The 12956-nt window shown below is 40.9% G+C and overlaps 1 protein-coding gene across 1 annotated transcript in view; it reads left to right on the forward strand.

Annotated features, from left to right (window-relative positions):
- nrap (nebulin-related anchoring protein) overlaps window positions 1-12956 on the forward strand; it is a 79181-nt gene that overhangs the window by 14206 nt on the left and 52019 nt on the right. Inside the window, exons 10-12 of the mRNA XM_068002186.1 lie at window positions 2345-2461; window positions 5415-5519; window positions 7701-7808. Of these exons, the coding sequence (XP_067858287.1) occupies window positions 2345-2461; window positions 5415-5519; window positions 7701-7808 (330 nt within the window). The remainder of the gene's footprint in view (window positions 1-2344; window positions 2462-5414; window positions 5520-7700; window positions 7809-12956) is intronic.

The following is a 12956-nucleotide window of genomic DNA, read 5'->3' on the forward strand; positions in this document are numbered from 1 at the left end:
ATGAGGGTTCTCCTAATCTCCCACTGTAACTCTGGTGGGAGACCGGTGGAACTCTCAGAGAAACGGTGGAGACCCAGCATAACCTGGGATTGGCAATTTCAGGGCCCGTGGCCCCACCCTTGGTCCTTCATTGTCTATACCGTTTTGGTCGCACTCTCTCTACTGACTTCAAGCGGAACTCCCAAGTTTCCTCCATTGCTAAAGCTGCCTTCAAAAGTTCAGTTTCCTTTTTCATATCAAACACACTTCTTTTAACAATTTTTAATGTTTTGCAAACCCCAGGAACATCCCAATTTAGTGTCATCTCCAAACTTGAATATACACCCCTCTATTCCCAATGCAGGTAATTTATACATAAGCGGTAATGTATGTCTGCTGGTGGGATGAAGCCTTGCTAGTCATGGGTGGATCATAGATAGGCCAATTCTACAACCTGTGCTCCTGTCTAGTGAGGCTTCACACCAGGAGTTGAAACTTGCAAAATTACCCCACTACAGTGAAAAGCTGGGATTGTAGGACTAATCCCTGGGGATACGGCTGGTCACGGCCTTCTAGTCTGAGAATGTCCCTTTTATTCCACCTCTATGCCTTCTGCCTCCCAAACAGTTTCTATGCCATGAAATTGTTTAAATTCCATGTGCTTCAGTTTTAACTGGCAATCTCTTATGTTGAACCTTATCAAATGCCTCCTGAAAATCCTGGCATATATGGTGTAATGTTTTCTACCTTCCAATTATCTGATATTACCACCGAGTGCATGAGCTTTGGAAGATAATTTCCTTGTCTATTTTACTATACTGGGTGAAAACTACTTGGGCATGGACATTTGTCTGGCTTCAATTCCCATTCATTTTATCCATTACGATTTTTCGGTTTACACTAATGCCTGCAAGATTCTTCCTTTTCCTAGTCTTCCCCATACCTCCAATATTGTATCCTGTGAAGCTTGAAACAAAATCTTTTCTATTACCTTTGATAAAATATGCATTTTTTAATATATATCCTCTGTGCCCTCCTTATTATATTCTTGTTCTCCTTTTGTTGCCTTCTATAATCTACAGCTGATATCATTTTGCTCAGTGTCCCTCTCAACTTCCCTCTCTTGTTTTTTCTAAGCACTAAATATGCCATCCGACATTCCTCCTGTCTACATCCCCACTGTGTTGAAATGAAGACACAATGCAGAGTCTCCTAATCTAACTCATTCTTTCCTGGAACCTCAAAACTGGGGAACTCCTTCCTCCCTGCTTCCTCCTACAATCTTCAAGCTTTTAAAACTCAAGGTTGACATCGCCTAATCTCTACTTCCTGATTAGCCTTGTTTTCTCTTTTATTCTTTTCAAACTTGATGGTGTTCTGCACTATGAACCTTTGCCCTTCATCTACAATCCTTAATAAAGTAAAAAGTGGAGGTGTAGAAGATAGCTTGAAAGAGTGTTTTGTACCTCACAGAAGAAACAAAAAGAATGAAAATTAAAGTATAAAGTGTGTGCAAGAAATGCAAGTAAGAATACAGAAGTTTAAAATGGTTATAAGAGATTGATAGACATCTACTGAATAATAAAACCGTGTCAACACATACCTATTCATCAACAAATGAAGTATATCATCGACTGCATTTCTAATTTTGGAATTTCTTTGAGATTGAGGTTCGATTGAAGATTGGTCTATTTTTTAACTAAACCATGACAAAATTTATTAGTTACTTGGTCATTTACATTTTAAGGATCATGAAAGATTTAATCATGTTCGATAAATTAATTTAGAATATAACTGCAGTAAATATAAGTAGGAGAAAAATATATTCCTGCCCCATGATTTCTAAAAAAAATAGTTTTGTTAAATTGAATTGTCTTTCAGAATACAAAGGAAAAATCGGTATATATGTTACACAGGACATAATAGAGTAGGATTCTAAAATATGGCATGTAAGTTACATCCTAGCACATTGTTAATCAATCATCTGTTTATCTCACTTTTGACCAGCTTTAGAATTAGACATGGTTTGATGTGGGAACTTACATTCTATTTTGATGTTTTAACCTAGATTTACAATATTTACCCCAAGAATTTATTAGCGTATTGAGTCAGGTTTACTTGTTCATTCACATTGCCATTTAGTTTTATGGCTAGCAATTGGAGTTTATGTGCACACTAGATCACAGTTATTGCTAGCTACTTAAATTCCTGTCATCATTTAAGAGGCAAAGAAGTCTTAGAACTTTGCAATTGGGAATCTATGTTAACCTCTGAGCTTTAAACACCCAGCTGACATCAAGGTTTCCAGTATTCAATGTGTATGATTAAGACATAGCTTAAGAGCCAAATTGTTTCATGATTACAGATAAAATACAAGAAAGATCTCACAAAGATGAAGGGAGCAGCCCAATACCACACACTGACAGCTGAAGACAACTTAACGATGAAGCGTGCCCAGGATGTTAACAAGCTTGTCAGTGAGGTAAAGGAATTGTAATTAATTGTGCAAACCAGGATCTTACAACTATTGGAGAGAACTTAGAACAAAGTGATTTTTGGACACTAAGGGAATCAAGGGATATGGGGATAGGGCAGGAAAGTGGAGTTGAGGTAGAAGATCAGCCATGATCTTATTGAATGGCAGAGAAGGCTCGAGGAGCCATATGGCCTACTCCTGTTCCTATTTCTTATGCTCTTAAAGTGTTTATAGCTCCTAATTTTCAACAAAATTCATTGTCCTTCCTTAAAGGAGGAACCTTTTACAGTTTTAGTGAATTGTTGTGAATGAATTGAAAATAAAACTGTTTCCAATGTGAACTGGTGTTTGCATTAAACAGCATGATTTTTTTATTAGGTAGCTATATATTACTGGATTTTCTATCCATTGATTATGAATGTGTGAAAGTCTAGCCCATATATAAATACTTCCTTTTGGTGTTAATAGCAGTAATGTGTGCAGACTTACTGGTATATAATGCTTATAACTCTGTAATTTTAACCTTTTTCTTTAGTGAACATAATATTTAATGAGATTCTATATATTTTGATTCACTGAACCAGATTTTGCTGTCAAAATAATGGTGAAGCTAATGGTGCTAGCCCTTATGCGTAATTGGTACAGCAACTTAAGGCAAGGAACCGACGCGCGGTTAAATGCCAATATCTTAAAGTTGCTGTCTGGGTTGCGCTGTGTCGCTGTTAGCTTCATGCAAATGGTATCTCGCTGTCTGCCTCACCATTAACATTCCTTGGAAGTCGTGAAGTTGCGGTATTTGTGCGGTAGATATGAACTAAACTCGCCGCAGATATTTAGGGCTAGTTATTACAAGTATAAGTACCCTTTTAATGACATGATAAGTGTTAATGACTGCCAATCAACTTCTCTGGCACCGAAAATTAACTATTACAGTGTGCAGTCTCATTCCTTCAGGTTTTGAATTTTTCGGGGAGATTTAAAAAATTTTAAATTTAATTTTTTTTCTTACTTTTCCTTTCTGTCTCTTTTTTCTCTTAATCCAATCTTTCTTCCCCTCTCTTTAGTTCTCTTTCTGCACCTGATTTGACATTGAATTCGCCCCCTTTAATTCACCCTCCTGCTCAGTCCTTCCGCTGTTTATTTCCCAATCCTTAAAGCTTACTGGTTAGGGAGATACCCTGTTGCTTGGAGAGCATTAGGAGAAATTTCTTCACTCAGAGGATGGTGAACCTGTGGAATTCTCTACCACAGAAGGCTGTGGAGGCCAAGTCACTGAATATATTTAAGAAGGAGATAGATAGATTTCTAGACACAGAAGGCATCAAGAGGTATGGGGAGAGAGCGGGAATATGGTATTGAGATAGAGAATCAGCCATGATCATATTGAATGGCGGAGCAGGCTTGAAGGGCCGAATGGCCTACTCCTACTCCTATTTTCCATGTTTCTATGTTTCTATTGCCTGTTCACTCAGGTGCCAGATGCCCTGTTTCCCTCACTGCACTCTTATCAGCATGCACCTTCAGCAACTTTGTGGGCACACATTGTTTGAGCTGAATGGTGCAGGGGCAAGTCTAACTAACAGCAGACGCCACTAGATGCCCTGTTACAGTAAAATCTGGCTCAATAACTTCCAATCATTATTTTATACAAGCTATATAAAGTCTTGGACCATTAAATTACATTAACGTGTGAATATTAGCCTACAAATGCTTTGCATGTTTGTATGAAATTCTTTTTTCTGCTATTTTAAAGGAGACGATATCCCAGTGGGGGAGTGGGAACGGGGGCTGGAGTACTGCTCAGTGAGGAGGGATTAGGGGGTGGGGGTTTGAAGTAGTGTTCTGTTGTGGGTGGGAGTTTGTGAGAACAGGGATCATAGAGGTAAGGGGGTCAAGATGCTCCTCGGTGGGTAGCGGGTGTGGGGGATAGTTTACTGGGGGAGGAGAAGTGCTGTTTAGTTGGGAGAGAGTCCCCTGATATGCTGTTCAGGGTGATGGTGGTGGTGGTAGGGAGGGAAGGAGCAACTGCTGTCTAAATGGAGGGTGAGGGGGTTGGGGGATGTCTGAAATTCTGCTCAGTGTTGAGGGTGGAGGGGATATGCTGCTTCTTGGGGAGGTGCCCAGTGTGCTGTGGGTGAAGCTGGTGCAGTTTTTTGGCTGACAGACAAAAGACGAGGTCTCACATATGCAGGTGGGATAAAGGAACGATTGGGGGTGGAGAAAAGAGGAGCTTAGCAAACATGGTGGGTGATGTGGGTGGTGGATTAGAGAATCTGTCAGGCATCAAAGAAAGTTATAAATATAAAGGAGAAAACAATTAAACACCTCACTCTTACCTTCCCAAGGACCCAATGGTGGTATCTGGGCCGAAGAGATTCAATTATTTTGTTTTGTAACTCCTGACAAGCTATTACAAGTCATTGGTTTACAAATCTGTGTTAGACTCTCCACATAACAACTCTCCTGCCATTTCATTAGAAGGACAGATGCCTCCTCATAGGGAGAAAAGAGAAATTGAAGGCGAGTTACCCTAACCATTCTTGTTGGCCTTATAGGGCCAGCTAAATGGTAGTGTTGAAAGAGGCATTTGCCCAATTAGGCTGGTCAGTTAATCAGCTGGGAAAGAGTCCATGGTGTGTAAGAAACTTGGAGGAAGGTAGAAAAATAAATAAAAAATTGGAAGAAAGTACAGTTCAAGTCACATTAGTGGAAAAAAAATCAAAAATTCATGCAGCAACACAAATTATTTGCCAATTATCATTAAACTGAAGTGCATTCCTTACAAAATTTACACAAAGGCCATGGAAACTAGATTTTTGAAAAGTACATTTATTTTTAATATCAGGAAAATGACAGCTCTTTATTTTTATTCATAAAATGTGAGAAACATTCTAATGTATCTGACCTGACACATCTTCATATTTCTGTTACTTAACTATTTTATTTATAACTTTTTCAGAAAGAGTACAAGAAGGACCTATACACATCTAAAGGTCACAGCATTAACTACTGTGAGACACCTCAATTCCAGAATATTGCTAAGATATCTAAATTTACCAGTGATGTGAGTCATCTCAACTTTGTGTTGGTTTTGGGGGCTAAAATCGTTTGGTGCTGAGACTAATATCAGTTCAGCTTGATAGATTGATAGTTAAATTTATGGGGGTAGAGTTTCTGCTTTGGGCGCAATCAGCAAATTGGGTGCAAAGTGCACTTGAAATTGCACTGGTTAGTTTACAGTGCATAATAGTTACATTTGCATAATCAAACGTAAAATCTTCTATGAAGCAGTGCAATCGGGCAGCATAATAAAACATAATCATTTATTTTTTTTTCTTTGCATTAAAAAATATTCATTGATGTATTTAAGAGTGATAACCTAGTACAGTTTTATTAATATAGCTAAAAATGGGTTTAATCACAAAACTAAACATTTTTAATAATCGTGAGTAACCTGATTTGAAATCACTGAAAATGACTTAAAGAAACTATACTGAACCATTTACTAGTTCCATTGGTGTACACTAGTCAGTTTTTTAGTAACTTAAATCATTTTGAATATGTAAAAGCTTTTAAAACATGCCTAGTAGTGCCTAAGAAAACGAGCTTAATTTGAAGACCCTCCTCGAATGGCCGCAAACGGCGGAAACTCGCCATCCTCATTATTTTGATCTGGGAGCGTGGCCAGTTTTGTGGGCAGGGCCGGCTTTTGGCGCAGTGATTTTTAAACCAAAGCAAAAGATCGTGGAAACTAAAGCGTAAGTGAGTTTTGGGCATAACTCACTTATGCTTAAAATTCCGTGATCTTTTTCACTGGTTTGGCGGACTTCTCCCGGATTGAGCTGATATAGCTAACGCAAACAAACGGAAACTCTAGGTCCTTGTATTTTGTGGTAATCTTGGAAATATAAAGATCCATGTTTATTCATTGACTTAAATTTGGTATTCCATCTGATATCTTCACCAATAGCCCCACCCTAGATTAAACCTCCAGACTTTCCTTGTGACTGTGACTTTTATTATTATGTTTCCCACCAATGATTGTATGTCAGATGGTACAATTTAGCCAGATTCAGAATAAAGTTCTCTCTATTTTGCTCTGACAATGTGTCATAACTGTCAGCGAATCAGTTTGCATTTTTCTATTTTGCATATTGGGCATTTTTGTAACTTCCCATAATGAAGTTGTCAACTTAAAGTCAACTTGTGCTGAGTTATGAGGAGTTTTGTGCTGCAGACCTAATCCAACCATTAATTGGCTTGAGGATACAGTTACATTTAGTTTTTGAGTTGATGCTGAGAGGCTTAAGATTCTTTTCAAGAAGTTATCTTGCACTGATTTAAATTTGCACCAAGTGCGTTATACTGTAACCTTAGACTTCCAAAACTAATTTCTCTTAGGACGCCTACAGCTGATTGAAAGAGGAACCTTTTATCCTCTATATTTTGGCTGGATTCAAACCTAAGTCTCTTAGGTGAAAGGACAATTATTATTCAATGCACTATTTAGTTCCCATAAATGCACTATTTAGTTCCCATAAATGCACTATTTAGTTCCCACTTTTAAAGCCAATGACTTTGTTGGTAAAGCCAGAGTCATACAGACCAGTCAGTCCCAAGTTTGATCCCTAGTCTACACTGAGTTTATCTGATCATGACTTGCTCGGGTGGTAGTTGGGGTGCTATAGTTGGCTTCAGTGTCCCTAGGATAGGGAGGCAAAAAACAATCAGAATTCCAGTTCCAGAGTGTATTAAAAAAGTGCCACTTTTAAAATTATGATGTTAATATATAACTGAAGTGTATAAATCTGTTATTTAAGGCAACTCCATCTCAAATACAGTGGAGCCTCTATCACTTGGATGTTATTTATCCTCCTTTCTGATCACGTAGCAGATTTTTTCCCCAGGACAAAGCTTTGTGTGAACTCTAACTTTATTGCACAGCTCACTGACACTCCTCTGTCTGACATAAATAAACCTCATAGCTCAAGAAAGATGATTTTCAGTTTACACTATTTTTGATTGTTTTTTGCCTTCATATCTGTGCTAAGCATAATTGTACTTAAAAGTGTATTATTAACAGTTACAGTAAACTTAGCATACATGGTACTACATTTATATTTTATTTGTTGCATAAACTGATTTCTAAAAATAAAAAGCGAGTAAATAAAGACCCAGGCAATTTATGCTGTTTAAATAGTCTGTGATGAAATAAATGAATTAACTTGTTTTATTTCCTATGTAGCTCAAGTACAAAGAAACCTACCAAAACCAAGTGAAAGGCCACTATGAAGGAGTTGGCATGGACAGCCGTACACTACATTGTATGAAAGTTGGAAGCTTGGCAAGTGATGTAAGTAGAAAAAAAAATAGCAGGGGTACAAATTCATCTTTAAATTCACTATTGTGGTACTTTGTTATTCTCTGTTTGTCTAGTATCTATTTTTGACTCCAATAGTAGATAATAGTGCTGATGGTAAGTAGGGCTAATCGGATCCATTCTATGTTATGTGTGATCTGCAAGTGATAACACTCTAAACCTATGCAGAATACAATTGTTTGGAGCTATAAAACATTCTAAAGAGAGCAATTTTCTATATAAAGAGACACCGTTGCATAGTTCTAGATGTTGACTTGTAGCATCTATTATACAATGTGGTGACTCAGAAGTGAATTATGGTTAGTAGCACTCATGATGAGCTGGCATATTGTGTAATATGTGTTTGAAACAGTCAAAATTAGTTTAGAGCAGCAAATGTAAATGCAAATATTGCAACATTGCTGCTAATTTGCTAGGCTTCATAGATTAAATATTGTTAGCAAGTAAGTACACTGTGGATCAGAACAGCTTACATGTACATCTATCCCGCTATTTATTTATTGATATATTAAAAAAGAGATTTAATAGGCACAGACATCACATTTCAGATGCCACATTCTGTTACCATGCAATAAAAAAATCTTAAAATGCTAGCTGTTTCTGACCTGCGCTTCTTACCTCCAGCCTAAAGGTTACCTGACCAAACAACAATTCAGCTCTGGTTAACCTGAACCTGTATTTACTTAACAACAATTAGACTCTGTCAGACTTTAGGGGGTAAATTTCAACTGCCAAGAGTGGGTGGGTTGGGGCGGGCGGGCAGTGTTTCGGAGCAGGACCGCATCCCGGCTCCGGCACGTCCACTTCTGGGTTTAACCCAGGCAGGTTTGTCTGCGTGTGGAGAGCAGACACCAGGAAGTCCCGCCCCCATTTAAAGCCGGTGGGCCCATACTTAAAAGGACATGTACCCCATTGAGGTACTTGAAGTACTTAATATTTTGTGTATTGGACAATTGAAATGAATTTAACCTTACCTGTTCGGATTTCCCATCACCTCCAAATCACATCAGGTGAAAGCAGGCGGGAAGGGCCAGATCCATGAGGTAAGTGCCTTTATTACACTGCTTGTGGGCCTGGAGGAGCAGGAGTGCTTCATCCTTGCCCAACAATCTCACCTGACCGACAGGACCCCCATGATTGGCTGATTCCCCCGCCCTCTGCAATGGTGGACTCCCACCTCGATGCTGGAACCCCCCCCAACCCCCGATCCCTGATGCTTGCTGACTCTCTGATTCATGATGTTTGCTGACCCCCCGATCCACGATGGTGGCTGAGCCCTCGATCCATGATGGTGGCTGACGCCCCCAATGTCGTCCACGTCCCCCGTCCACCACCCCCCTCTGATTTTTTCCAAGCCCGATGATCTCTCTCTCCCTCTCTGATGTGCAGTTCCTTTCACTGCAGAGAGCCCACTTACCTTCTGGGTTTCGCACCTGGAAATCTTCCCCTGCTCAGCTTCCTTCCTGGCTGGAAGTTAAAATTTACCCCCAGGGGTCATGTTTGATGTGTAAAGTATGCATCACACATGCGCCTGGATGGCTCAAATTTCATATCATGGAAGAGAGACCAATCAAAACTTAATAGGTAGTTAAAGGTGCAAAAAAGTGGGTAGATAAACTTCCAATGAAAAACTACTAAGTATCAAAAACATGAGTCAGGAAAACTTACCAATAAAAACGATGAACCAATGAAATTGCTCAAGATATTTTTGACATTTTTTTCAGTCACCATTTTGTTTCTTGAGTCTGCCAACTACAGGCGGGTTAAAAAAAAACTTGCAAGAGCATAAACAATTATCAAAAATTGTTTCAATTTACTTATAAAATTACCCTTCTGTTGCAAATCCTTCCAGTAAATTTGTCTCCCTGAGGCTTAGTGCTCAAATTTAACATTGAAAAACGAGTGGGTTGGGGGCGGTGGGGCATTGAAAATTGCCACCATTTCAGACCTGCCCCCATCCCGCCTCCATCCTGCCCATTTCTGGTTTTCACCAGGGCGGGAAGAGTGTTGGGCGACTAACCCGCTCCAAGGAGGCTTGTTGGGCCTTAAAACCTTTCAAGGAGGCTTCGGGCCTCTATTTTTCTGGACTTCCCGATTTCAACCCCGTGGGGCCGGGATTCCCAGGCTTTCTGTTTTATGCCTCGTGAAAGGAGGCGAGAAGGCGCGAGACTAACAGGGCCTAGAAAGGCACAACTTGTGGGCCGGGAGGAGCAGAAGTGCTTCCCTCAGGCCCAACAAGCCCACCTGCACCGACCCCCCAACGATTGTGGACACCCGACCCCATATTGCGGACCCTCCCAATTGCGGACCCCCGACCTCCGATCACGGAACCCCCTCCCCCCCAATCGCGGACCCCCGACCCCAATCCTCCCACCCACTCCAATCCTCCGATCCTCCGCTCCTCTGACCCCCGATCCATCCCCTCAACAATTGCAGACCCCCGCGATGACCCCCGACCCCGACACTCCCCTGTGACTGATCCCCGATCCCATCCCCCATGACTCACGACCCCCATGCCAAACTATGCCCACCCGTGCCAACCTATGCTCACCCATGCCCCCCCACCCCCATTCATACAAACAAAGACTTATCTGCAGACTTACCTGAACATGTCCTCTCCCTGGCTGGTCTCCCATCCGACTGAGACCAGCCTGTCAATGAGCCGGTCAGTCGGACGGGAAACCGACCAAAAAAAATAAAAGACGTCCTTATGTCAAAATCGTAAGGACGTCCGGTAAACCCGTACTAATGGGTTTCCTGACCTCAATTTGACCCCCTGCCCCTTTCCCGGCTCAGTTTTAAAATTGAGCCCCTAATCTCTATCTTATGTTTGGCTCAGAGGCTGTTGTCTGGTCTCCTGAGTGGCTGCTTTCTGACATGCTCTTGTTGTCCTGAGTAACCTTCTGCATGTTAGAATTCCTCACATACTACTGCTGTACCTGCCCTAATTCTTTCCCGCCCTTAGCGAGGGCCCAGTCCAACCTAGTACCAGCCCACTCATGGCCGATAAGACTTGCCAAACTCATTGTCAATTCATTTGCAACCCATTCCCACACTGTCACACATGCAGATTTCTAAGTAAGGTTAACAAAAAGTAAAGCCAGTCAGACCTGTGATAGATCCTAAGAACAATTGGTCTCCAACTGACCTTAGGAAGGCACAACTCAATTACACCATGTGACCTTAAAGGGACACACCAAGTTACAGATAGCAGAATAAAACATTATACATTACATGGTTTATTGCTCCTATCCTTATCAAATAGCATGTCCTCCGACTTACAATGAGCAGTGCAACAGGACGTCCACTAGTGAATGCATATAAAGCCATGAGTATGGCACCAAGGAATTTTTTAAAATTAGAGTGTTTCAATATCAATAAGTGTTTAGCCATGATGGTCTGGCCATCATAGTGTGGGGCAGGCTTAATGGACCAGCTGGTCTTTTCCTGCCCATCAGAAGGTTCACTCGGTTAATCCCGGGGATGAGGGGGCGGACATATGAGGAGAGGTTGAGTAGATTGGGACTCTACTCTTTGGAGTTCAGAAGAATGAGAGGCGATCTTATTGAAACATATAAGATTGTGAAGGGTCTTGATCGGGTGGATGCAGTAAGGATGTTCCCAAAGATGGGTGAAACTAGAACTAGGGGGCATAATCTTAGAATAAGGGGCTGCTCTTTCAAAACTGAGATGAGGAGAAACTTCTTCACTCAGAGGGTGGTCGGTCTGTGGAATTTGCTGCCCCAGGAAGCTGTGGAAGCTACATCATTAGATAAATTTAAAACAGAAATAGACAGTTTCCTAGAAGTAAAGGGAATTAGGGGTTATGGGGAGCGGGCAGGAAATTGGACATGAAGCTGAGTTCGGATCGGTCAATGCCCTGTGGGTGGCGGAGAGGGCCCAGGGGCTATGTGGCCGGGTCCTGCTCCGACTTCTTGTGTTCTTTAGATTTGTGGTTGGGATCAGATCAGCCATGATCTTATTGAATGGCGGAGCAGGCTCGAGGGGCCGATTGGCCTACTCCTGCTCCAATTTCTTATGTTCTTATGTTCTTATGTTCATATGTTCGTACAGTTGAAACAAATGTACCTTTATGATAGCATTGCTCATGTCAGTCATGTACTTCAAATCTGTCATCTACTGACAAGTGTGAACCAATGTTCTTTTTCTTTATTTTAAGTATTTAAGTATCCGTGCTTTTCAATTAGTTTTTTTCACTTCTCTTATCTACTGTGCAAAATCTTTCCCTCCATTTCAATTTTCTCCCCAATCACATTTGACCAAAAAAATTCTTTCCAAATACATTCCACCAAAAGAAAAGTTCAACCCAATCAAACTTCAACAAAAAAAATTCAGCAATATAGCTGGCATGCTGATTCCCCATTCAGTCCACTATATACCGCTAAAAATAACATTTATAACGTACCCACATAATAAATCCAACAATTCAGAAAAACGTTATAAACCTACCCATCCCATTTCCCAATCACTCCAACTATTTATCCCCCTCTCACTGCATGGCCTCACATACTCCACCGGGCCTCATGCATATCCCTGTCCTTGAGTATAACCTCCCTTCATATTTCATGACCCATTCTGCTCAGCTGAGCCCCAATGTTCTGAGCCAAACAACTATATTAAACTTATAGATGCCACTGTACAACCAAGTATCCACTACAAATAAATGTACAAAAAGCACAATTGTACTGAGAGTGGTGCGATAAAATCAAGCCATCGCACCATAACTCCCAAAAATGATCATTTGGCTCCAGGCCCTACATTTCCCCGTTACTTCCCTCTCATCCTGCAGCAGCTCCAAGTCCCAACCTTCATAAATCCTTCCTGACCTCAACTTTGAACTGATTGCCTCTCATACTCAAGCCTACTCTTCCCCAATTACGTTCGATCTGATCTTGTTCTCAGTATAAGTGTCTCTCCTGTTCTCTTTCTCCAAGTGCTCTTCTTCCCCCAATTCTGGACCTTCAGCTATACCTGCCTTAGAGCAAAATTTTACACCAGTTCTGGATTTTGCTCCTTGATGTCTTCTCTCCCTTTTAAAAAAATATGGTGGGCACATTGATTGCTTTAGTTAAGACTAAAGATCCTGCAATCACATCGTAG

The sequence above is a fragment of the Heptranchias perlo genome, chromosome 21 (genome assembly GCF_035084215.1).
Source record: "Heptranchias perlo isolate sHepPer1 chromosome 21, sHepPer1.hap1, whole genome shotgun sequence".
NCBI classification, from domain to species: domain Eukaryota; kingdom Metazoa; phylum Chordata; class Chondrichthyes; order Hexanchiformes; family Hexanchidae; genus Heptranchias; species Heptranchias perlo.